General features: G+C 38.3%; 2 protein-coding genes and 1 pseudogene across 2 annotated transcripts; 2 read left to right on the top strand and 1 right to left on the bottom strand.

The window, feature by feature from the left end:
* The first annotated feature begins 9,412 nt into the window (after positions 1–9,412).
* On the top strand, positions 9,413–10,744 carry LOC103601837 (annotated as a pseudogene).
* A 3,939-nt stretch (positions 10,745–14,683) lies between these two features.
* Positions 14,684–15,664, top strand: LOC103601846 (olfactory receptor 52E4-like). Its single transcript, XM_008586253.1, has one exon. The coding sequence runs from the start codon at positions 14,684–14,686 to the stop codon at positions 15,662–15,664; it is 981 nt and encodes a 326-aa protein (XP_008584475.1).
* A 9,238-nt stretch (positions 15,665–24,902) lies between these two features.
* LOC103601845 (putative olfactory receptor 52P1) lies at positions 24,903–25,874 on the bottom strand. The gene has a single exon (XM_008586251.1). It carries the CDS (start codon positions 25,872–25,874, stop codon positions 24,903–24,905), a length of 972 nt encoding a protein of 323 aa, XP_008584473.1.
* Positions 25,875–26,409: the final 535 nt, after the last annotated feature.

Here is a 26,409-nt window from a genome sequence, read left to right as displayed (position 1 = left end):
CTATACCCTCTACATACTCCAAAGGTCAAAGGGAAAAGTTATAATTCATCTTTTACTTTCTTCAGCATCTCTTACCTTTGTACTAGAGGTTGCTGCTTCTGCTAATGCTAACAAGCCAGCACTGTGTATTACCTAAGAGTTTTTGAAGTACTTAGAACAACTCGTTTGCTCCTGCTAAATCTATAGAATACCATTTTTCTGTGAAGTTGTTATGTGGCCTCTTACTGGGCCTTTAGGTCAAGAGGCAATATTGCACACTTGAAAGTAAAAATCATGTACAGAAATTCCATGTACTAGAGGTATGGAAAAAAATGTAAAAGAACTATTTACTTGTCACTTCAAGAGATTGAGAATATATTTTTTAAACCAAGAGTGTTTTCAGTGAGAGTGTCATCCTTAGGCCAGAGATGGCTGTGTGAGTCCAAGATCCCTGGATCTGAGATTATGTTTGAAATAGATGAGGATGACTGTGGGGTGATTTTTTGTGAGAAGCCTGGAAGTACATAATTCCCTGGGAAAGCTATAGCACTAGTTTCTCAGGAAATCACTTCAAAAGATGTCACTTTGTAGCTAGTATACTTTCCTCATGACTGATGAACTTTGACTTTTTTCCTGATATTCTAAAAGTGATGGGTTTAATATACAAATTATTCTGAGGACTACTATGGATTCAGCCTGACCCTTTGCTTACCATAATTAGTCAATAGCCCTTTGGGTATACAAGAATTTCCAGGGCATAGTTTCCTGCTAATGCTATCCAGTGTGTTAGTTGAGGTGACAAGAATCCTTCTCTAAACACCTGGCCTTCAAGTTTTAGCACAGGCTTACCTTCCACAAGACTTGGCAGTTTTTGTTTTCTGATCCTCCCCCACCCCGCCCGGAAGAAATAAATGCAAGCACCCAGTAGATTCTCCCGCACAGCATGATATTTTTCATCAGAGTCAACTTTTCACTATGTTTTATTACTAGAAACTCTCAATCTTCTAAAACATTCAATCTACTTTTCAACTTCAGTATCTATATTTCTTTCTTTTTCTATGGTCTGAGATTCAGCCTATCCACAGTTGACTTTGTAATGTGGTGTTTAATGAATAAATGTCATATAAACAGAAACTACAATTATTTATTGTGCTGTTGTAAAATACATATAACATAAACTTTGTCATTTTAACCATTTTTATGTGTACAATTCAGTGACATTAATTACATTTACAGTATTGTGCATATATCACCACTATTTATTTCTAAAACTTTTCATCACCTTAGACAGAAATTCTGTAATCATTAAGCAATAACTCCCCATTTCTCTTTCCATCCATCCCTAGAAATCTCTAACCTACTTTCTGAAGAGAGCACACATTTTGCAAGAACTTTAGAAACACTGTTCATTTATTTATTATAGCTGAGCATCCATTCAAAAATATTTATTGAAGCTCAACTATGTACCAGGCATAATATAATTTTACAGGTGAACAAGGCACAGTGCCAGACTTTAGGATATTCATATTCTAAGGAGAAAGGAATTACAATAGAACATGGCAATTGCAGTGATGAAGTGTAAATGATATTATGGGAGCAAAGAGGAAAATATGTGCATGTTAAGATAATTCTATTTTTTTCTTACAGTGAAGTAATCATTATTTTATGATCCATCTTGATTTGAGGCCCTCTTTTTATTGGTCTAGGGCAAAAAGGTACAACCTGTCCATAAATTAAGATCTATTTTTGATCTCGTGGTTCCTGTGTTGAGTAGCTATGAGATTTCTGTGAAAAAAAATCCCAACGAAAATTAATTGTAAAATCTTGCTTCATATATAGAGGAAAGAAAAATAAAAACTGTGAAGACCATCTCCTCTGTTGGAAATTATTAAAACTCACCAACCTAAGACCAAGAGGAACATATCTATACTCAAAAATTAGCTTTGTTAATCCTGCCACAGTAACAGAGAAAGCATTCCGAAGAACTACTGGGCAACACAGAGTTGGGAGGGGATTCTTGGAGGGGATTTTTTTTTTTTTTTGAGAATAAAATGATTTATTTGACTTTTTCCACCTCTAATAATATTGTCTGCTCCACTGATTTTTTCCATTTAACAACCTTTGAAAAGAGAATGTTTCTCTTTTGCTTTTCTGCACTTTATTTTCCTAGAAATTGAAAAACAAAATTGTTGACAACTTTTTTTTTGACTGGTAAGGGGATCACAACCCTTGGCATGGTGTGGTCTGCACCACGCTCAGACAGTGAGTGCACTGGCCATCCCTATATAGGATCCGAACCTGCAGCCTTGGTGCTACCGGTGCTGCATTCTCTCGAGTGAGCCACGGGACCGGCCCAAATTGTTGCCAAGTTTTAAGGGTCACATTTAAAAATCAGTTAGCCTGACAAATTATATGCCATCACAGCAGCAAGCTTGTAAGGAAGCTTGACTCGTCGTCTTCACGCAGTATAATTGTATAAAGCTAAGTGGTGCTATAAGCTAATAAAATGCAGAGGTTTGTGATATCATGAACAGCCATAATGGAAAGAAAACTTTGGCCAGGGTGAAAACCCATGTGAAAATACTTGCAATTTAACTGACTCTAAATTCTACAAACTTGTTCTCAGTTCCTGGAGATGGCCTAACTCTCTTTGCTAAAGATTCACTGATAAAAGTAAATTGTCCTCTTTGGTGAAAATTCTATGAAGCAAACCTTTTCTAAGACTTTTTCTTGTTTTACTATCCATAAGATTTCGGTTCAAATGAATTGACCAAATACCAGAGCTCAGCACTCTCGTTTCCTTGGCCCTCACTAGTGAGATGAAGCAAATTCTTGGGTATGATGGGCAGCCCAAGGTCACAGGAAGCCAAGATGATAGTAAGAGAAAACCACAGCTCATGGTTCCTTTTTATTTATTTTTATTATTTTTATAAATTTTCCATTATCAACATACAATGTAGTTGATTTTTGTGTCCCTTTACCAATGCCTCCTTCCCCTCCCATTAACATCATATCTGTTCGCTCATCTTAACAAGTTCAAGAAAATGTGATTGCTGTGTCTTCTTCCCCCACCCTGCCTCTCTGCATTCGTTTGCATATTTAATTACTTATTTATTTTTATCTCCCACAAATAAGTGAGAACATGTGGTATTTCTCTTTCTGTGCCTGGCTTATTTCACTTAATTAATTTTTTCTAAGTCCATTCATGTTGCTGCCAATGGTAGTATTTCATTTTTTTTTTCTATAGCAGAGTAGAATTCCATTGTGTAGATATGCCACATTTACCTTATTCACTCACTGATGATGGGCATTTAGACTGGTTCCAACCCTTGGCTATTGTGAATAGTGCTGCAATAAACATGGCAGTACAGGTATCCCTTCAACATGATGATTTCCATTCCTCTGGGTGTATACCCAGCAGTAGAATAGCTGGGTCATATGATAGATCTATCTGTAATTGTTTGAGGAATATACATACCATTTTCCATAAAGGCTGCACCATTTTGCAGCCCCACTACCGGTGAAGGAGGTTTTCTTTTTCTCTGCAACCTCACCAGCATTTATCATTCTCAGTCTTTTGGATATTAGCCATCCTAACTAGAGTGAGATGGTATCTCAAAGTGGTTTTGATTTGCATTTCCCTAATGCTGAGGGGATTCTTATACAGTGTGAGCTTGTGCTTGATAATTTTAAGGAGGGAACTTGGAAATTTTGGGGAATTCTAAATTGGATGTGGTCAAGAAAATGTGGGTAATTCGAGATTGTATTTTAATATTTTTTTATCCAGGAAATATGGAGACAAAAGTGGGCTTGAGTTAACATCAGTAAAGAAGAAGCAGTGACTCATGTTAGCCAGAAGAGTTATGATGGGTCTTTTCTCTACCTTGTTCCAGACTTTGTCACAGAATTGCCTATCCATGTATCATTTATATCCTTTAGGCTTTGTTATTTTTCAGCTGGGAACAACATAATATGACTGCTGGCAGGCTTTTTCTTAAATCTCTTGGTATCTTCTTTTGGCCAAAAGCAGATAAGCTCAGCCTGCAAAACATTAATTTGTGTATTCCTGATAAACCATTGTCAGAATTTTATTAATCAGGTTGCTCAGAAAACAGCCTGTAGTTAGTCCTAAATGTTTCTTTTATTAAAGGATAATCTTTTGCATTATGTGATATGACAATAGACATTCAGTAGTATTTAAGACTCCAGACTGCATGCATTGAACAATTGCAATACAATTATCAGAAGGTCAATGACTATTAGTCCATATAATAGTCTCTGGAGCCAGGAACCTATATCACCAAACTCAGGCCACCAACCAACCAAACAAACAAAAGAATCCAAAATCCATTTTAATATACTTGTGAGATCCAGGAGGTTTTTTTCTTTAGTCTGTTTCACCCAAAATGTGGTGTTCAAATTGGTACAACAGACAGTCTTAAATGTGGTGAAAATGTTTCTTTGGCCAGCAAAGAGGAAAATGGTTAGTTGTAACTTCCCTAGTATGGGAAGAGCAGCCTGAGACAGTACACAGGAAGAGGTCAATTACTTCTCCTAGGAGCTTCCTGAGTACTACAAGTATTCATTTTGGAAGTCCATCCAGGTGCTCTTCACAGGAAAGTATGGTTCTCTGGAAGGCTACAGGATTTAAATATCTAAAAATCTCTTGGAATTACCCTTTATACACAAGATGGATTTCTGTGTGTCAGGAAAGCAAAAACCCTCCAGTGGAACAAAAACTGCATTAATGTGTACCGCATTAGGAGTGAGACAATTTTTGATTTTTCATGGAAAGAAAATTTTCTTGGGATTGAAATAGCACTTGTAAAGCAGACTAGAGAGTATAGGAAGATACTCACAATTGGAATAAAAATAGCCCCAATATTTGTTACTGCCCCTACTGACCTTGGGTTCACTGCAAATGATGTAATGAAACCTTCCAAGTTATCATGTTGACTTTGGATCAGGGTCCAATCCTTAAAACACTGAAGGTTGAAGTTAATGGTATGAGAAAAATGCAATACCATGAGGGACTTATGGAAGAAAAGCTGTCTTCTCAAATCTTTAAAGAAAGAGTTAATAAATTTATTAAGTGGGATTGTGTGGGGGATGAAAAATCCAAAAATCAGATTTAAAGGAGCAACTGTGGTCTCTCTTTCTCTCTCTCTCTCTCTCTCTCTCTCTCTCTCTTTCTCTCTCTCTCTCTCTCACACACACACACACACACACAGGAGTTTTCTTTTACATTAGATAGCAGAGAAACACTTTATGAGATTAGGCTGCAATTACAGTAAAAATATGTTTAAACATTGAAAAACTCTTAGGTGACCATTAAGATACACCAAATTAAGACAATAAGCAATATTAATTGTGGCATATTGAATTACAAACTGACAGAGCCCTTGCTATTCTAAGGAATAGACCAGCAAGGCTGGCTTCCCGTTTTGCATGTTTCCCCCTTCTCGCTCCCTTTGAGGTCTGACTTTGATCGAACTGAGGACCCTGAGGTCTTCGTAAAAGAGGAACTTATGCTCTTATTTTGCTGATAAGCAGTTAGCTATGAACTCTCAAGTGCCATGGCAGCAGAAAATTTTTTGTAGACAGCTTTGTACCAGACATGTCTGACTTAATCAGTACAATTTATTATTTTCACTGGCTTATAAAAAGGAACTTAAAATAAACTCAAACACCTTACAGGTCATCAGACTGTATGGCCCTCCTGATCCCATAAGCATGTCTCTCTTCATTGTCCACTGTCTCCCCTCAGGTATTGGTCGACAACAATTAATAATGAAACAAAGAAAAAAGAAGAACAAAGGTATAAAAAAAAATCAATCTAGTTTTGTTGTCTTGGTCAGAAGCCGTGCACTTTGTGTCATTATCTGTTCATCAGAAAATTTTAGGTAAGCCATTGCTCTCCAGAGCATCTGCTTCTGGAGGATCCTGAAGAATCCTCAGTTTAAGATTCCAATAGCTGTAGATTTGCTAATACAGTCGTTTTCATTGGAAAGGGACAATACATTGTTGGATGGAAACATGTATGCAAGAATCAATCCCTTGGAGTTTTTACTGCTTTGCTGGTTGTAAATGGTTCCTGAGAAATCTTCTCCAGTGAAGATCATGTGTAATCTTTTTTCTGATGCTGTTTCTAAAATATTCACTCTCCTCTTTTAAGATTATTTGGGAGAGGGTAAACCAGTGGCTGGTGAGAGAAGGGGATCCTTAACTGTTGGTGCTAATCTTAAACAGCTCCAGTCAGTTTATCATTTAACCAGCATGATAGAATAAATAATTCCCAATTGATATATAATGTACAATTAACTTCTTTTTAAATTTGAACATTTACTTGTACATTTTTGTGGAGTACAGTGTGTAGTACAGTGTGTTGTTTCAATATATACATATACTGTATAATGATTCACTGAGGGTAAATACCATGGTTTGTACCTGTAAGTCCACAACTTCTCCTGCTCCTTGACCACCCTCCCCTCCTGGCCTCTGGCAATCATCATTAGACTTTGTAGTTTTGTAAGAACCACATTTTTATTTTTATTTTCTTTTAGATTTCACGTATGAGTAATATCATGTGCTATTTGTGTTTCTGTGCCTGGCTTACTTGACATGTTATGATGGTTTCCAATTCCATCTAAGTTGCTGCAAATGATAGGTTGTTTGTTTGTTTGTTTGTTTTAATACCTGAATAGGATTTGGAGAAATGTTACACTTACAGGTTGGTTCAGAGGGAGGGTCTGAGGGATATTAAAAGTCTACCACCTCTAAATAATTTTCAGAATCATGTCAATTAGTCTTTTACAATCACATTTTTGCATCTTCTGGCTTCATTTGGTGGCAAACTGAAGTGTATAAGCTGACCAGGTTTAAGTTCCTCAATAGTCTTTTCCCTTTTTGGCCTGGTTCAGGAAGTTTTCGGGGAGACAATTTTTGAGTCTGAAATTTGTTCGTAAGCCTACTTATATTAATCAAGAAATGCCAGCCATTGGCTATTTGGGATTTTGCTTTTTGTTTTTACGTGGCCCATAAATAAAAAAATCTTGTGCACATCCAAATTTCTCTCAAAGGATAACAATGGGACAGTTGAGAGAGGATTCTTACACAGAGAGTTGAGAGAGGATTTTTATAGAATTCTTATTGGGTTGTAATTGGGCTTAATCACTTTTTGAAGGATCAGGGAAACAGGTGATTCTAGGAGTACTGGAATCTATATCTATATATCTATACACATGTATAGCTATAATTTGAATTTGCCTCAGAAACATTTTTAAAGTTTAATGATGTCTGTGCCAGATTATAAAAATATGATTACGCCAATGCATTCCATCCCATATGGTCTTCTTACAAGGTCATCTTGGCACTCCACTGAGAGGTGCAGGCTATGCTACCTCCTTTTAAATATGGACTGGCCTTAGTGACTCAACTTTAGTGACTAGAATGTGGTGGAAGTGACACTGTGTGACTTGTGAAGACAGGTCGTAGTAAAAAATACTGACTGATTTTTCTCTCCCCCCACCCTTTCCTTTTTCTTCCCCCTCCTGTTCTCCCTCCTTTCCTTCCTTCCTCCCTTCTCCTCCTCCTCCTTTTCCATCTCTCTCTCTCTCTTCCTCCCTCTCCTGTGTTCCTCCCTTTCTCTCTCTCTCTTTCAGTATCTTTGCATGTGAGAAGTCCAGCTTTCCTGAAGCTGCCATGACATCCTGTAGAGCTGGAGGAAGGTGAATGAGGACTCCTAGGTGATCTCACCCTTAGCTATTGGATTCTTCCCAGACCAGATACTACACTCTCTTTGAAACAGTCTTGACATGAGTCAAGCCACCGGCCTTTGAGCTTCTCTATCTGATGCTAGAGCCCTCAAGCTGCTCCCACCAGCAGCTAAGGGAGGAGAAGCAAACTGGCCCTGCTGAGCCCTGCCTAAAAATTAAGATTTGTGAACAAAATAAAGGCAATTGTTTTAAGCTCCTACGCTTTAAAATGGTTCATTATACAGCAAAAAATAACTAGACCAATATCTAACATAAATAATTTTCCTTATGATTAATAATGGTCTAGTAAAATAAGACAATGCTTTTCTACCCAGTGTTTATAGTCGCCTGGAGTTAGCCAAATGTCAAGTTCCAAGGGAACAGTCCCACTAGACTGCCCTTGCTTCAGATATCACCTACAAGTGTGGGGGTTCCCAAGATCACCCTCACTTCAGACCAGCTGGATACAATATGGGGGGTCATCATGGTCACCTTCAGGTTTAATAACTCCTTAGAACAATTTCACAGAAGTCAGGAAGGTGATATATTTATAATTACAGTATTATTAAAGTGAAAAGATACAGAACAAAATCACCAAAGAGAAGAGAAGCACAGAGCAGAATCCAGGAGGAGTCCAAATGTGGAGTTTCTGGTCATCTATTCCCTGTGAAGGCATGGATGATGCTACCTCTTTTTGGCCACAACACGTAACTTCCTGCAGAGTATTGCCAGCCAGTGATGCTCACTTGAGCCTTTGGTGTCCAGAGCTTTTACTGGGGCTTAATCACACACTACTCACATGGCTGACCCTTAGTCTCCAGTCCCTCCGGGAGGTCTGGGTAATACCTATAGTCCCCAGTTCCTCTGGAAGTTGGAATTAATATGACATAACCCAAAGGCCCAAATTGCATTGATAAACTATTTGGTGGCCAAAGCCCCCAGCCAAAATAAAGACATTTCTCTTAAGCAGGATGACAGCCCAGGGGCTTAGACATGATCACTTCCCAGTAGCCTCAGGCAAGGATCATACCTTTCTTTGAGTGAAATTAATTAGTTCACTACACAATAGTTAGTACTTCTAGATTTTTTTGTTTGTTTTGTTGTTTACTTTTTTTCTATGTATTTTGTTGTAAAGAGTAGAAGATGAAAATTTTAATATGGGCAGACATAAATATAACTGCTCTTACCACTTCTATTCAATTAGGTGTTGAATCTAAATTGACACACTAGAACAATAAAAATGAATAAACATTTAAGAATCACACACATAAAATATTATTATTAACAAATGACACAATTTTCTGCAGAGTAAACCCATCAGACTCTAATCATATATTTTTAGAACTCATGGTATTTTAAGAAATTTGCTGAGTTTGAGGTAAATAAACAACAACAAAAAAATCAATTGAATTGTTATATACAGCCATCATTGGAAATATATATTCTCAAAGTTATAATTTACAATAGCAATAAAATCTAGGGTACTTACAATAAACCTGACAAAAATGTGCATGGTATCTATGTTAAGAAAAGAAAGTAATTGAAAGATATTTCTAAGAGATCTATTAAATAAATTGAGAGGTGCTCTGTACGGGCAGTGCCAGGACCCCTCAGGGGACACTGCAGCCGGAGCCCAGCCAGAGCCCAGCAGGGGCCACACCACCACCATTCGAACTAGGATGACCTGACATGAAGGTGTCAGTTGTGATGCATGTTGAAAAGGACATTTTCGAGGTCACAGATATAAGTATTTAATTTGCTATGATTATGATCTGTGTGCTTCTTATTATGAAAGTGGTTCAAAGACAACAAGTCACATAACTGACTACCCAATGCAATGCATATTAACAAGGGTTGATTTGATTTGTACTGTGGTGTGGAAGCTTTCTCTGTAGAGCAGCCACAGTCCTTTACTTGTCCCTATTGTGGAAAAATAGGCTATATGGAGACATCTCTTCAAGAACACATTACTTAGGAACATGCAGAAACATCAACAGAAGTGATTTGTCCAATATGTGTAGCGTTACCTGGAGGCGATCCTAATCATGTCATGGATGACTTTGCAGCTCGTCTTACACTTGAACACAGAACCCCTAGAGATTTGGATGAATTGAATGGTGTATGACATGTACATAGAATGTTTCACCCTGGCCAGGGATTAGGAGGTCCTCATGCTCGTAGGTCAAACATGCACTTACCAGCAGTTCTACTGGTAGACTTTCTTCTTCTCAGAATTCATATTCTCAGGGCCGGCCCTGTGGCTCACCCGGGAGAGTGCGGTGCTGGGAGTGCAGCGGTGTTCCTGCTGCAGGTTCAGATCCTATATAGGGATGGCCGGTGCGCTCACTGGCTGAGCGCAGTGCGGGCGACACCAAGCCAAGGGTTGCGATCCCCTTACCGGTCACAAAAAATAAAAAAAATAAATTCATATTCTCCAAGCAATAGAGAAGCCATGGATCTTATAGCTGAGCTTTCATCTCAGTTACGAAGAGTGAGACATTCTGCAGGAGGACAGCTTAATTCTTCTGGCCCTACCACCTCTCAGTTAACAATAACTGCAGATGCAGCTGCGATAGAACGGCAGCATGCCCAGGCAGCACGGCAACTGGAGACTGCACGCAATTGCAACCCAGCATACTAACAGCAGCAGTGTCACCACTACAATCACACAATCCACAGCAACAACCAACTCAGCTAATAAAGAAAGCAGTCAACACACTCTCCAGAACTCCCAATTTCTTCTAACAAGGTTGAATGATCCTAAAATGTCTGAAACAGAGTACCAGTCCACGGAAAGCAAACGTGCCGACCGCAGCCTATTTGTCCAGGAGCTCCTTCTGTCCACTTTAGTGCATGAAGAGAGCTCATCTACAGACAAGGATGAACGGGGGTATATGGCAGATTTTGGTGCTATGCGCTGTGGAGATATTATGACTTTAGATGTTGTTTTAGAAAACCAAAATTTAAAAGAGAGTAATAAAGGAAATGAGCTTCCACCATCTCCTCTTTGATGACATCCCAATTCACAGACAATGTCCTCTGTGCTCTGTTTGCCAATGAAAGTGGACAACGACTGTCTTGGATTTGTTTGGTGATTGTAATTTCAGGTCTGTCACTCTTTTTACATTGTTACATTCAAAAGGAAGAGAGAGAATATACGTGATAATCATTTCCACTTAACTAAATTTTACTTCTAACAGTTAAATGTAGGTAGCAGTGCAGGGGTGATCTCTGCTTCTCATACCTTGATAAGCAAACAGCTCTCCTAATACTCCACATTCAAACTGAAAAGGACAATTGAAATCTCTAATGAAGCTGCTGTTTCTATTTATGAATATTAATAAATAAAAACTGCTTGGATGGTTTACCTTAAAAATAAATAAATAAATAAATAAATGGAGAGAGTACAAAGTTCATGGATATAAAGACTGATAGAAAAAAATAGGAAAAAATAGAAATAGTGAAAGATAAGGACATGCATTTATCAGAAGATGAAACATAAATATCCAATAAATTTACGAAACAATGCTCAATCATCCAGATAGTAAATAAAATGCAAATAAAGACCATTTTGCACTCCTCAGAGTGACTAAATTAGAATAAAAATTAGATACGACTTACAATTAGTGAGACTATACAGGAATATAAACACTTATTCACTTATTCAGTGGGATTGTAAATATTAATCAACTACCTTCAAGATAAAATTATTAATATTGAGCAAAGTTAGAGATATGCATAACCTGCAACCAGATATTTTACTTTTAAATACATGCCTTAGAGATTAACTCCACAAGGGAAAAAAAATAACCTTGTATAAGGGGTTTTCCAAAAGCTCATGGAAAAATTTGTATTCTCTTTTAATTCCATTTTTCTACTAACTTTTGCATAAGAGTGTTAACATTATTATTATTATAATTAATTGTAAACAATTCTAAGTATTCACCAAAGAAGAATGAATGAATTAAACAGTGTCTTTATTCAAATAAATGAATGAATAAAACTCAGTAAAATATAATAGTGCCATATAGTACCTCCAATATAGTAGTAATAAATACACTTTATTGAATTAATAAGTACTTAACTAGACCTACATGCATCAACATGAGCATATCTCACAAACACAATGTTAAACAAAACCCAAGATGCAGAAAATGACATGACAAAATACCATTTATATAAAGCTTAAAAATATGCCCAACATTACTACATATTACTTTGGGATTCATACCTAAGTAGTAAAAGTATTAGAAAGTGTAAAATGCTATGGGAATTGTAATGATACAATTTATTTCTGAAGGATAAGAAAAACAAATGCCATGAAGATGAACTACACAGGAGGATCTTACTGTTTTTGTAAACATTTTGTTTTTTAATCTATATTGTATATACCTGGAAGCAAGTTAGAATATGCTTTACAACTATTGTGTGTCCAAAATAGATTAAAATAAAAATAAACTAGGTTTGGCATTGGTAGACTTGAAAATATCATGACATTTTGTCAAGATTCCAAGCAAAATAAATTATTAAAATTTGTTTGGCCTTGCCCTGAATTTATAAATTCATTTAACAAGAAGGGAAAGCTTTCACATGTAGTTGTGTTTTGGTTTTTATATATACTAGAAAACAAAAATAAATAAGAGATCATTAACTAGGATACATTTTTAGTTTATTTTTAAATGAATTTAGTTATGTATTTATTTATTCGTTGATTTGATACTTATTATATGCCTATTATGTGCCACACATAACGCTAGCGATAGAGATACAAGATTTGGGAAGAAATCAGACTGGGCTATTATTCCAGATTGGTGTGGTTATCCAAAGGGCAACATTAAAAAATTTGACTGGAGAGGTGACAGTCCTCTGGGCAATAGCAGAAGTAACCTGATAGAGCTTTGGGAGATACTCTGCAAAAACAGATTTTTAAGAAATTGTATTCAGGGATTTGATAGGACCATGGAAGTAAAAATGAGAGAGCAGGGCTAGAAGGACTATTTGTGGTTGCTTCCTGTCATTGACACCGATCAGAACCACCTTGGGACAGAGAGAAAAGGGATGACAGAGGCCAGGATTTCTGAATGTTATTAGAGGCACAGCTTTCTGAGTATGTGTCTATAACTGACTGCAACTGTGCCAGTCTGTTGATATACATTTCCATTGACGATTAATGAATCGTCCCAGACCATTTAATTTGCCACTCACTTTTCTCCGCACTTGCTTCCCTCTTACTGGCACCTGACTCTGGACAAAGTCACTCTACAGTACCTGTCTGTACGCAGAACATGCACTACATCATGATTTACAACCTGGATCTCTTAAATCCTGCTTCTGTTTAGTTTTCACTTGATTTTTGTTGTTACCAAACTGATTAAGATTTGTTTGCCCATATGCCATGGAAAGCCAATCACCAAAGCACAAGTCTTTGCAGTGGAGAAAAAAATTTTAATTACAAGGTGGCCATTGTGAGAAGATGGGAGATTTGCATCTCAGATCTGTCTTACCCTCAATGAAAAGGATGGTACATTTATGGGGTAGTGTGAGGTGCGGGGGATTGTGATAGGTCAATGAGTTTAAAGTAGTCCTTCAGTGATTTGTGCCGGGGCAGGCCATATGCATATTCAGAAGATGTGTAGGAAATATCTAGGAAAAAGCCACTGGCCTGCGACAAAGTTTAGAGGGTAAAAATCAGAAAGAAGCTAGGTGTAGACAGAATTTGTGGCTGCTAACACTGTTATGCCAGTAAATCCATCGACACAGATTGTACCTCTGATGCCTTCATGGGCATGGTTACTTTGCACAGAGTAAGTCCCTCCCTGGCTCACACACCTGCACATGCTTGGGAATGAGGGTCTTTAGGATGCCAAACCATATAGCTCCAAACCGACTAACAGATCAGCTTTAACTTTACCCTCTCTCTCTCTTCAAGCTCCTCCAGGACTAGCAAAGACAGAAACATTCCCAGAATCCCCAAGATCAATCAGCCTCATCTCCTGGGAGCTCAGGGCAACCTCCGGGGTCAATTTTACACATAATAGTAGTGATGATGTGTGTGTGGGAATAAGAGCAAAGAGATTATTCTGGGCACTCTGGAGCCTTTACTTAAATTACTTAAAGGGCCACACCATAGATTTTGGGTGTCTGAAAGTAAGGAGTGGAGAGATGCGGGGCCATGAGTGTGCTTTCCAGGAGCCATATGAATGTTTGCTGAGGTACACCCGCATACATATGTGCACACTCACACATACACATTTGCAGGAGGTGTCTGGGACCAGCTGCTCACTCTTGCACTGCCTCACTTCCAGGTAAGTGGTTCTAGGGCAGGGGGCTTTGCATTCACATTCTGGTGGCCTCCTCTCTGCACATCAGCTTTCCAGCACCCCACTGCCTACTTCATTCTTCATCACCATTGCACAGCTCTCATCAAAAAATCCCCACTCACTCAGATCCCATGTCTGCTGAAAATATGTATTCTTTAATTTTTGGATGCAAGACTCTATTATAAGCTGTTAAGTTATCTTTATTAAAAAAATGCTTGACATGCTTTATTTTTTGGTTTCTGAGAGAAGGATATTATATATTGTCAATTTCCCTTTGTATTTCTATTCATTTTTGTTCCAAATACTTCAAGTTATGTTCTTTAAGTGGATAAACATTCATGTTTTAATATATTTTTATATATTTAAGAATGTATTTTAATAAATAATGAACCAATTTTCCTTAATAAAACATATATCATAAAGTATATTATTTAGATACTAATGCTGTTATACTACACTATCATTACTGCAATATTACAGTATTCTACTATACTATATAAAAAGAAATATTTTTGTGTATCTTATCATTCCAGTCTTTGTTTTCCATTTTGAAACTATTTTTTTATTTTTAATTGAAGCCCATGTAGTTTTTTGCATTGCTTCTCTCAGGTACTTCACTAGGGTGCCACCATGACTGCCTGCAATGCGACGCAGGGCCACCCTTCTTTCTTTATTCTCCAAGGCATTCCTGGGATGGAGGACAAACACAGATGGATATCTATTCCCTTCTCCTCCATGTACTTGGTCACCATGCTGGGGAACTGCACCATCCTCTTCACCATCTTCACAGAGCACTCCCTGCACAAGCCCATGTTCTTGCTCCTCTGCCTGTTGGCCCTCACGGACCTGGGCATGTCCACAACCACCATTCCCAAGGTGCTTTGCATTTTCTGGTTTGGCCAGAGTGAGATCAGCTATGAAGCCTGCCTGGTCCAGCTGTTCTTCATCCACTCCATCTCTGCCATGCAGTCGGCTGTCTTGATGACCATGGCCTTTGACCGTTATGTGGCCATCTGCGAGCCCCTGCGCTATGCCACCATCCTTTCCAATAGTCGCATTGGGCTCATTGGCCTAGTGAGTTTGGTGAGAGCCATTCTCTTTATTCTCCCCATGCCTCTCCTTCTCCACCAGATGCCCTACTATGCCCATCGCATCATCCCCACCACCTACTGTGAGCATATGGCTGTGGTGAAGATGGTGTGTGTGGACACCACAGTCAACCGGATATATGGTCTGGTGGTGGCCTTGCTGGTTGCTGGGCTTGACATCTCAGCTATTGCCTCATCTTACGTGCTAATCATCCGGGCTGTCATGCGACTGTCTTCTAAAGAAGCCCACCACAAAGCAGTCAACACCTGCACCACACACATCTGCGTCATGCTTATCTCTTACACTCCCTCACTTTTCTCTTTTCTCACTCACCGCTTTGGCAGAGGCATTCCACCCCACGTTCATACGATTCTTGGTAATCTCTACTTCCTTGTACCTCCAATGCTTAACCCTATTATTTATGGAGTGAAAACCAAGGAGTTTCGGGACAAAGTAACCAAATATGGCTGCTGGAGAAAGGAGCCCATAACCATCGCCCATGGTCAGAAACTTGTCTTATAACCCAGCAGTTGTGTGTATGAGTAAGAAATGTTCAGCGCATGCACTTCCTGGGGGAATTGGCCAGTTGTAGAAATATGTCATACTGGCTGACTGGCTGCCAAGATATTTATCCTTGGTCAGAGAAGGTACAATACAGGAGACCTTCTTGGTTTCAGTAACTCCAAAGCAAGGCAATTATTCCATGTGAAATAAAAATAACGGTGTATGCCCTGTATACCTGATAGAGTGATTGGGCAAATTATATGCGGTACTGTATGTAAACAACACCACACACTAAATGCACATGAGGTGGGTGGAATGTTTCCATATGAAGGAAACATAAGAAAAAACAACTCGCCCCCCATCATGTGTGGTAGACTACTACTTACTTTGCCAAGGCAAGGCCAAGGCGTGTGTAGGTATTCTTGAGTATTTTAGTATGTGTGTCCAAGTGGAAGGTGGGAGGTGGAGAAGATTGTTTGGAAGGAGTAAGAGGGACGGGGAAATTTAAAATTAAATTTAAAGTCACTATTTTATTATCCCCACTGCAGAAGCCTCACATTTGGGCAGCAGGACTTGTTGCTTTTTTGTAGGCCTAGAGAATACGTATAGGAAACATGACCTCCAATTCCAGAGAAACTTCAAAGGAAAAGGTAAAAATGAGAAGCTCCTAGGTTTTAAATGTTGATATGCATTTTAACTAATTTTGTACTTATAAAACCTCCTGCAGTCAAGATTGTCTCGATTAATTCCAGCATCTGACAAGAACCTCTTGCAAAAGGACAATTCCAAGAATGTTCCATTAAGGGTTACGGTTATAAAAGTAAGTTTTGTAGTGGAATCTTTGGTTACAGATCTCTGCAAGACCATTTTCCTGGGAACCCAGAAAGAAGTAATAAACAAGTTCTTGGGGAAGTGTGTGGAGCTTAGATCCTGTGTCCAAAGATAGGAATTCATTAAGTTCAGGGGATACTGTTTACCACTTCTAGGCAATGATTCAGAATACAAGGCAAATATTTTAAGATTTAAGAAGTTCAAAACTAGAAAGATTCTAGGGTTTTTCATTTTTTTAGATTTTTAAACTGTTATTTTTATTTTTTTAATAACACAAGGCATCACGACACTCTTGACGGCTCTAATGTAACCAAATCTTCCTTGTTGCTTTAGAATTTCAGATAACCTGAAATTCTAAAAACAAGGACTGGGGCATTGACATCTGGATAGATGCTACAGCTTGGGGACCACAATAAATTCGATGTTATAGTATTCTAATTTTTATCAATTTATTAAGTGTGAACTTAGAAAAAAATGCATTCTTAGCTTAAGTGTGTTTTCATGTCTTCTATGAAATATGTTTTCATGTCTTCTATGAAATAAGATGCAAAGTGAAAGTTAAACAACTAATAATTCCTGTGGGAAAAATTGAATTATATTGGAATTTACACAAGTAGAAACACATTATTCTAAATGTTTTTGTGTTTTAATTTATTAATTTAATAATTTCTCTTAGTAACTGCTCCATATTAGCACAAACAGACCTATTTATTTATTTTATCTATTATTTTTTATGACCTTAGGGAATTCATTTGTATGCTTGCCACATTTATTTAAGCAGTCACCTCTTGATAACAATGTTTGTTTACACACTTTTGTTGTTTAAAATAGTTATATGAGCATCTTGTTATATTGACTAGGTATTTTTATTTTTTTGTATAAAGCATTATTGAAGAATAAATCTGTACTGAAGGAATTATTAGAGGAAAGTATATGCACACTTTTTTACTTTTATATTGTAACATTTTTAGCCTGATCACCAAAATACACAACATGAAATGTAAGCATTAAATATAAAGTGTGGAATGTAAATATCCCCCAGACGATATTTTGACATGTCTATTAGTTTCTCAGGACTGTTGCAACAAATTACCCCAAACTAGGTGACTTAAAACAAGAATTTTTTTTTTTATTCTGGCAGTTCTGGAGGCTACATATCCAATATCAATTTGTCAGCAGGGTCATGCTCTCCATGAAGGCTGTCAGGAAGAGTCTTTCCTTCCCTGTCACCTAGCTTCTGATGGTTGCTGGCAATCCGCGGTACTTCTTGACTTGGACACACATGACTGATCTCTGCCTCTGTCGTGGCATGGCATCCTCCCTGTATGTCTCTTCACGTCACCCCTCCTTTGTACTTGTCTGTGTTCAAATTTCCCTCTTCTTATGAGTACAGTAGTCATTAGATTGGGTCCCACATTAATCCAGTACAACCTCATTTTATGTTGATTACATCTGCAAAGACCATATTTCCAAATAAGGTTTCATTCTGAAGTTGTAATTGGACATGGATTTTGAGGAGAAACTATTCAACCCAGTACAACATGTGTCTGTTCAGATCTATTCCTTAGGTAAACGAAATTATTACTATTATAAAATGAAATAATGTTTATACATGCTATTTTGCAATTTATTGTTTAACTTAATATTGTTGGTATCAACCTGTGGTAACACGTATAATTAATTTATTTTTAAACTGTTTCATAGTATTCTTTAACCAATTCTGTATTAGTAGACACTTGGGTTCATTCTAATTTTTCATTTTTTTATAAGCAGTGTTTTAGAGCAGGGGTTGGAAAACTATGGCCTATAGGCTAAATTTGGCCTCCTGCCTGTTTTTGTAAATAAAGTTTTATTGGAACACAGACTGACCCATTTGTTTACATATCATCTGTGATGTTTTTGTACTACAGTGGCAGTGTTAATTAGCTGTGATAGAGACCATATCACCTGCAAAGCCAAAAATGTTTACTGTATGAAGCATTATAGGAAAAAGGTTGCTGACCCCTGCATTAAAGGAGTACAGGAGACAGAGAAACAGTATGAGTGTGGGGACTAATTAGCCATCATTTCCTTTTTGCTTGCCCTTTAAATTCCTTTCAGTGTCTTATAGTGTATGAATGTACCACATAGACCTCCTACTACAAAAAGCCTAATTGACTGAAGGACCTAATTCCTGCAATTTGAAATCCTTCACTGAATGTGCAGCAAAGTGATGCCTCCCACTGGCTTCTCCCGATTAATGACTGAGTGTGGCAGTGATGCTAAGGGAGACCCACTACTGTAGATGTGGGACATCTCAGTAGGCTCCTTGTTCAGCTTTGGCTTTGCATGGCGATCTAAGATACTTCCACACAAGCTTTTCTCTCTTCTTCCTTAACTTGGGGCTAAACCTATTTTGTGGTCTGACTGCCCACCCCACTCTACAGTGATTCTATTTGTTTTGTTCTTTCAGACAAGTATTTCCTTGAGTTAAATTGTTATATGTTAAATTTCATCTTGGCATTTGCTTTGTAGAAGACCCAGATGAATACAAATAATACTAAGAGTGGTACAAGTGATAACATAGAAAACTGTCACTTCCTGTCAGGATGCTCTCCTGATTGATAGGTGGGGCAGTACCTGCCAAAAGTGGTGGTTTAATTGCTAAATATTTTACCAGTGGAGGTCAAAATAGTGCATTTGAAAAATATGGAGGAAGCAATGCCTACAAAAACAGTAGAGTTAATGATCACTGAGAACTTGTTTTGATGCTGTAAAAATGGATTATGAGAGATACAGAGCCATTAACAGGCATTAATAGCTAATTGTGAGAACCAGACAGCTGCCAAGATAGTAGTGTATGAAGAGGACTTCATCACCTATAGTGGAAAGGCCGACACAATTGGATGGAAGATGAGGCTGAAAACAATAGTGAGAGTCTCAGGGCTCCAGTAATATTTGAACACTCAATGAAAGTGGTTATCTTATATGTAGGTCAGGATCCCGGCAAATAAAAGCCTAGAATCTTGAAAACTGGGACAGAGGGATTAAAATCTGGATAGATGCTTTAAGAAGGTTGACTCAATCATCTTTTTAGACCTTTTGGACATGCAGAGATCCCTGCAAACGTCCAGTATTACTTCTCTGCTGGAAGATGTTAGACACTTCTGCCCCATAAGACCACAGACACCCCTTCACTATGTGTCTTCTCCCCCTTTCCTGGCTTACAGTCTGATAACTAGGTGTAAATCACTGCATAACACAGCTGGACACATTCTAGACCTCATAAGAGAAGACAGAGACATAAACATAAAGAATTACAGGAACTAGCTGGCATGAATTGGCAGGATCCAGGAACATATTCTGGGATTGAATTTTGAGAGTGCTTGATCATAGGTGCTGGAATATAAGGCTAGATGAGCAAGAATTAATTTACTTTCTCAGAAATGTGATGTTAGAACTTAGCATCACTATTACAAACTTAAAAGAAGCAGGGGTTGTGGTTCCCATCATATGTCTGCTTAATTTTGGTCTATGCATAAACTAAATTAATTCTGAAAAATTACTGTAGACTATGTCAGACTTAGTAGACATTCTTATTGCAGCTGGTATGCTAGGTGTAGAATCCCAGCTAGAACAATATGCACAGTTCCTATGTACATGGTATGTGATCATTGATTTATAAAATGCATTTATTCTATTCCAGTAAGAAAAGTGAATCATAGACAATCACATGGGACAGACAATATTCATTTACAGTTTTGTTTTAGGATTATGCTAACTCTCTTGCCTATATCATGATATAGTCCATAAAGATCTACATGACTTGAAATCTCACAAAATATCACACTGAGCCATTGCCTTGATGGCACCACGCTGATTGGACAGAATGAGTAACATCATCTAGTATATTACAGAGCTTGCTCATACACATGCACTCAGGAGGGTGGGAGATAAACCCTAAGAAGATTCAGGAACGAGACACTTCAGTGTAGTTTTTAAGGGTCCAGGTATCAGGAGAATGCCAAGATATACCCTCCAAAGCAAAAGAGAAATTTGTTTTGCACACTTGTCCCCCTCCCCCTGCTTCCATGAGGAAAGAAGCACAGAGCTTAATTATCTCCTTTAAAGGCTGTGTGACATATCCCACACCTAGCAATATTGCTTTAGCCCAAGTACTGTGTGACATGGAAGGTTGCAAGCTTTAATTGGAGGCCTGGAACAACAGGCCCAGATGTGAAACCACCCCTGCTGCTTGGGCCATATGATCTGGCAAACCTAACTTAATGGAATATCAGTGGTGGGATAAGATGAAAGATGGAGCTAATGGCAAGTTACAATGAAAATATCACAGTGAAGAATCCTGGGATTTTGGAGTAAGTCAAAATCATATGCAGCAGAGGATTGCTTTCCTTTTGTTAAACAGCTTTTGGTGTGTTACTAGGCCCTGGTAGAGATAAAACATTTAAACTAGACACTATGGTAACCAGATTCCATGATGTGTCACAATGATTCATGCTTCCCAGTATTTAACCCTTTTGTAGTCCTGTTGCACATTGTATCGGGGTTAGTTTAAATGACCGATAGAATATGCAGAAGTGATGGTAGGTCATTTCTGAGGCTAGGTTATAAGAAAATTTGTAGCTTCTTTCTCTCTTCTTGATCACTGACTCTTGGGGAAACTAGATTCTGTGTCATACTCCAGCGGCCTAATGGAGAGATCCATGTGGCAAGAAACTGGGGCCTCCAGACAACAGCTACGTGGGTATATCTTCTTAGTAGTGGATCCTTCAGCCCCATTCAAGCCTTCAGGTTACTTTAGCTCCTGCTGATATCTTTACTGAAACCTTATGAAAGAACCTGAACCATAAAGACCTGCCAAGCTGCTCTAAGATTTCTGATTCTTAAAAACTAGAGGTGATAATAAGTGTTGGTTGTTGTAACTTGCTTTGTTTTGGGATAATTTGTTTTGTAGCAGTAGATGAGGCAGTGACCATTTGTCCAGAACTTCCCATAAAGAGCTGTGTCCTGTCAGATCTGCCAAGTTATAAAGTCAGCAGTATGTTATTAGATGTAAATATTACATCAAAATTAAGCCTGAAAGGGACAAAAAGGTACAAATAAACTGCATGAACAAGAAGTTCACAGTCCATGTTATTCACCAAAGTTGCACCAGTGCCCCTCCAGGGTTTGTGCCTATACATGTGGGGAGAGGTGGTCTGTCATGACTAATTAAGGAAGACAAAAAAGCTTGAGTGCAATTTATAGATTGGATACTTGTAAGTGGCTGCAAGCAGAAAATGGATGGAGGTTGCATTGCAGCCACATTTTGGCATGGCCCTGAAAGACAGTGGAGAAGGAGGCTATTTCCAATGGATGGAGCTCTGAGCAGTGCCATAGTCATCTGCTTTGAGTAGAAGGAGAAGTCGCCTATGGTAAGAATATAAATGCCTGAGCAGTGCCCAATGAAAGTAAAGGGACTAAAAGATCAGAGGCAAAGAAGTCTGTATCGAAGGCTAGTATGTGGGCAAACAGGAAGGCCTATGAAATTTTAAGACTTTGTATTACATGTTAATGTCTACCAGAATATCAAAATACATTCACAGATGTACTGAACAACAAAGTAGACAAAATGACGTAGTCAACTGAGATTAGCAAGTCTTCATCATCAGTCAGTGTAGAACCGGCACAGACGGGCCATAGTGCCTGAGATGGGAGGTAAACAAGGACCCAACGACATGGATTTTCACTGAATATCCAACTCATAAGTGGCTAAGACCAACAATGATTTCTCAACATGGCTTTCCTAGCCTACCCTGAGCACTCCGTATTTTTCTTTCACACAGATATTTCCACTAACAAAATTCTTGCATGTTTAATCTTGTCTCCTTTTCTGAAGACCCAGACTACCATACATCCCTTTGGCAAACCCACACAGAATCCAGATCACACTGGAAACCTGGCAATGCATTCCTTCAAAGCCAACTCCTAGGGGCACAGTATGCATCTCAGAAGAGAGGAGATTGGATGGAGGTGAGGCAGATAACTAAAAATAGACAATAACTAGAAAAGAAAGATATTTTCAGTTGTCCAAACAGGTTGAAACTCTTCTATACTCCAATCAAGATAAGCTTTGCATTAATTTTTGGTATTAGCAATGAGGTAGGCACACAATAGTTGCAATAGTTTTGAAGTCACTCCTGCTAAGTGCACAACTTAGTCTTGCTCCACAACTTTTTAACTCTTCATTTATGGTTGTCTTTCAAGAGACAACATGGACATAGTAGAGTGGGAAGTTAAATAGATTAGGATTTGAATCCAGGCTTAACCACTCAGTACCTATATAATTATGGAAAGTTTACATAGAGAAATCGAGACTTTGTAACTTAATTTGCAAAATGGATACTATTACACAACTTGGGTTACAGTTGAAATAATTTAATGAGCTATTATATATAAAAATACCTATGATACTTAGCACAGAGCTACCAAAATAAATGGTATTTCTGCTGGAATTAATAAAATGTGAGAAACATAAGGTAGGACCCTTCTATTCACTCCTGTTCTAGGGTAGAAATACCGAATCTTAGCTGTTGCCCTGAAATTTTTTTAGAGTTTCCTATTATTATCCAGTATCTTCACTTGCTTATTCAAAATTTTAACCTTATAATTCTTCTCCACAAATGAGATTATATTTTGATGAGAATAAAATATTCAGCACTTCATTTCCTTAGCTTCTTTGTGCCATGCTGATTATCACGGTAGCTGAAAATCAGTGTCAGGCACATATCCTATTTCCATGCTCTAAATTCAATGGGAAATCTGGCTTATGAAGAACAAAAAAGGTACAAAGAGGCTATCAAAGATCAATGACCTGACTCTATTCCTTTTTCTCCACTTACGTGAAACTTCCCCAAGCATACCCTCCTTAGAAACACTTTCATAGTTAAGAGTGAATTAGGATGTAATTTTACTAAGAGAATGAACAGCAGAAAAGGATGGAGAAAATGGTTTATTTCCTTTATTATTTGGATAGTATGATTTTTTTTTTCTTCTTCAGTTTGTAGGCATCTTCTTACTCTAAAGGCTAGACAGGACCAGGTGAAACCCAAAGGAAAGGAATACTCAGCATAGCGGGACCTCTTTGTTCTAGGTCACAAGAATTAAAGATGTTCTTAGAGCTTATAGATCATTCAGCTCAGCAGAGTGGAGAGGAAATCAGTACTGGTCAGAAGTTGTGGCTAGGGATAAAGTTTACATACATTACTTTTTTTCCCCATGCCATCATCTTTTTAAGGATCTCAAGCACAGTGGTACAGCTTTAAGAGGAGATTAGAAATGTAGAATCCTTTCTCCTGACTTTACATTTAATAATAACATATGATTAACTTTAAATTGTGTTAAAACTGCAATTATCTTATTTCTCAATCGTTCTTACACTCCATAGTTTCATTTTGTTTGACTTTTATTAGAAATAGTGTCATTTCTGCTTAAGTGTACAATCTTATACTTGTCTTATTATATCGTGCAATCGATTCATTGATAATTATGTATTTAAGTAATTAGAAAAAATATTTGCTCGTTACAATGATTTAAAACAATAACAAAGCAATGTTTCATCACAACAATATAAGTTGATCTTTGTGCATGATCTAAGTCACCCTGGATCACTTCAAGTGAAGTAATATCATTTCAGAAATATGTGGCTTCCTGCTTACATAGCTTTTTAAAGAAGGTGTTCTTGGTCACAGAAGTCTTCTGAATTAGATATCTGGATACATGTTTTCTCTTGCAATGAAATCTTTTGTCATATGTATTTTGACAGTCCCTGAATTCTCAGATTCCTCTATTTCTGTCATATGCACCTGCAACATCACAATCATCCTGTCAATATTGCAAACATGCCACATTGTCATAATATTTTTTAAGAATCATGATAAAAAGACCAGTTTCCTGAAGAAATATTACATGTTAAGGTGGTATGCAAAGACAACGAGTATACAAGGTTCTTTTCAGAAAGAAGATACTCGTTAGAAACAGGCAGAGAGAATATGAAAAATAGCAAATACAAAGAAAATCGTAGCAAATAGAAACTCTCCATTAAGACAGGGAATGACAACCTTGGATCATTTACAGAGAAATTTTGTGAGTAGTTGATGAACACGAACTCAGATGAGTGTCATTCAGTGGCCTGTGCAATCAGATTGTTCCTGATAATCACACATTGAAAAAAATACCTTAGGTCTCCTTTTTGTAGCTCATAGCTCAGTGAAAGTTGTCAAACATATGGCCTATCACGTTAAGACAAAAAAAAAAAAGTTAAAAATTAAAATAAGGAAAGAAGAAGAAAAAGAAAATCACTCCTCCGTGGTCTATTCTTCCCATGGATCATCTGGAGATACAACCGCTTCTTTGATGGTTGAGTATTATCAGTTGTCCACAATGTTCATTTGCTCCCAGGTTTATTGCCAGGACCTGCAGCCCATGCAGCTCCTCTGCCCAGGCACTTGGCCACCTTGTCTTGTATTTCCTTCATCTTTATGCCGTAGATGATGGGGTTGAGCATTGAGGGTAGGAGAAGGTAGAGATTGGAAAGGAGAATATGGGCATGAGTTGGGATGTTGCGACCAATGCGGTGAGTGATAGAGGAAAAGAGTGCAGGTACGTAAGTGACAAGGATGACAAAGAGGTGGGCTGAGCAGGTGTTGAGGGCTTTGCGGGTGGCATTTCGAGAGTTGAGGTGTATCACAGCCCGAAGGATGAGGGCATAAGAGAAGCCAATGAGCAGCAGATCAAGTCCCACCACAAGAAGGATCACAAAGAGCCCATAGATGCGATTGGGTCTGGTGTGGTTACAGGCCATTTTCACCAAAGCCATGTGGTCACAGTAGGTGTGAGGAATGACCGTGTGGCAGAAGGTCAACCTTTGAAGCAGAAGAGGCATGGGCAGGATAAGAAGCATACCCTTGGCTAGAGCCACCAGCCCCAGGCGTCCAACTAGGGAATGGCTCAGAATTGTGCTATAGTGTAATGGCTTACACACAGCCACAAAGCGGTCAAAGGCCATTGCAACTAGTAGGGATGATCGCACCACAGATGCTCCATGTATGAAAAACATCTGAGTGAAACAGGCATTGACAGCTATGTCCCTATCATTGAACCAGAAGAGGCAGAGAAGCTTGGGCACCAGAGCCAGAGTGGATATTAGGTCAGCCAACATCAGCAGGGCCAGGAGTAGGTACATTGGTGTATGGAGTGTAGGCTCTGTGGCCACCAGGAAGAGGATAGCACTATTGCTAATGAGAATAGCCAAAAACATGGAGGAGAAAGGAAGAGAGAGCCACAAGTGCTGTGACTCTAAGCCAGGTACACCCATCAGAGTGAAGATCATGAAGCTGGAATGGTTGAATATCAGCATGGTAGAAACTGTTGGTTGTTGCTGAAGAAAGTTTGGACACCTGCCAATGAGACATGGGCAGTAGGTTGTTTTCACTGGTTTGGATTCTAATGACTTGCTGAAATGGGGCTCAGAGAGAGATGGCAGAACGCTTCTCTGGGATCACTGAATCCGCAATCTGGGTCCATCAAAAAGTTTATGAAGAGATTTGTATTATCTTTTAATTACATTTTTCCCTGAACTTATCAGAGTGTGTGTGTGTGTGTGTGTCTGTGTGTGTGTGGAGAGAGAGAGAGGAAATATGCTTCCTCACCATTTGTGGCAGGAGTGCTGAACTGTTGGGTTAAATCTCCTTTCAGTTCCTTTGATTTTATGTGTTGTTCCTCTTTCAGGGATCCACTCTTTAGTGGTGATGTATTTTCTGTCCCTGGGAATCTCTCCCTCGCTCTTTTTGTGTGTGTGTACAAAATATAAAAGATATAATGTCATAAGGACACTATCTGGTGGCTGCTTCCTACTATCTCCTAAGCTATGTATATATGCACTTGCTGGCACT

Source organism: Galeopterus variegatus, unplaced genomic scaffold (assembly GCF_000696425.1).
Source record: "Galeopterus variegatus unplaced genomic scaffold, G_variegatus-3.0.2 Scaffold3901, whole genome shotgun sequence".
In the NCBI taxonomy this organism is placed as follows: Eukaryota; Metazoa; Chordata; class Mammalia; order Dermoptera; family Cynocephalidae; genus Galeopterus; species Galeopterus variegatus.
The sequence above is the reverse complement of the archived record's forward strand: the minus strand, read 5'-3'. Positions and strand labels throughout refer to the sequence as shown.

Coding starts and splice junctions, on each gene's coding strand:
- LOC103601846 (XM_008586253.1), top strand. CDS start 14,684: ATGACTGCCTGCAATGCGACGCAGGGCCACCCTTCTTTCTTTATTCTC.
- LOC103601845 (XM_008586251.1), bottom strand. CDS start 25,874: ATGCTGATATTCAACCATTCCAGCTTCATGATCTTCACTCTGATGGGT.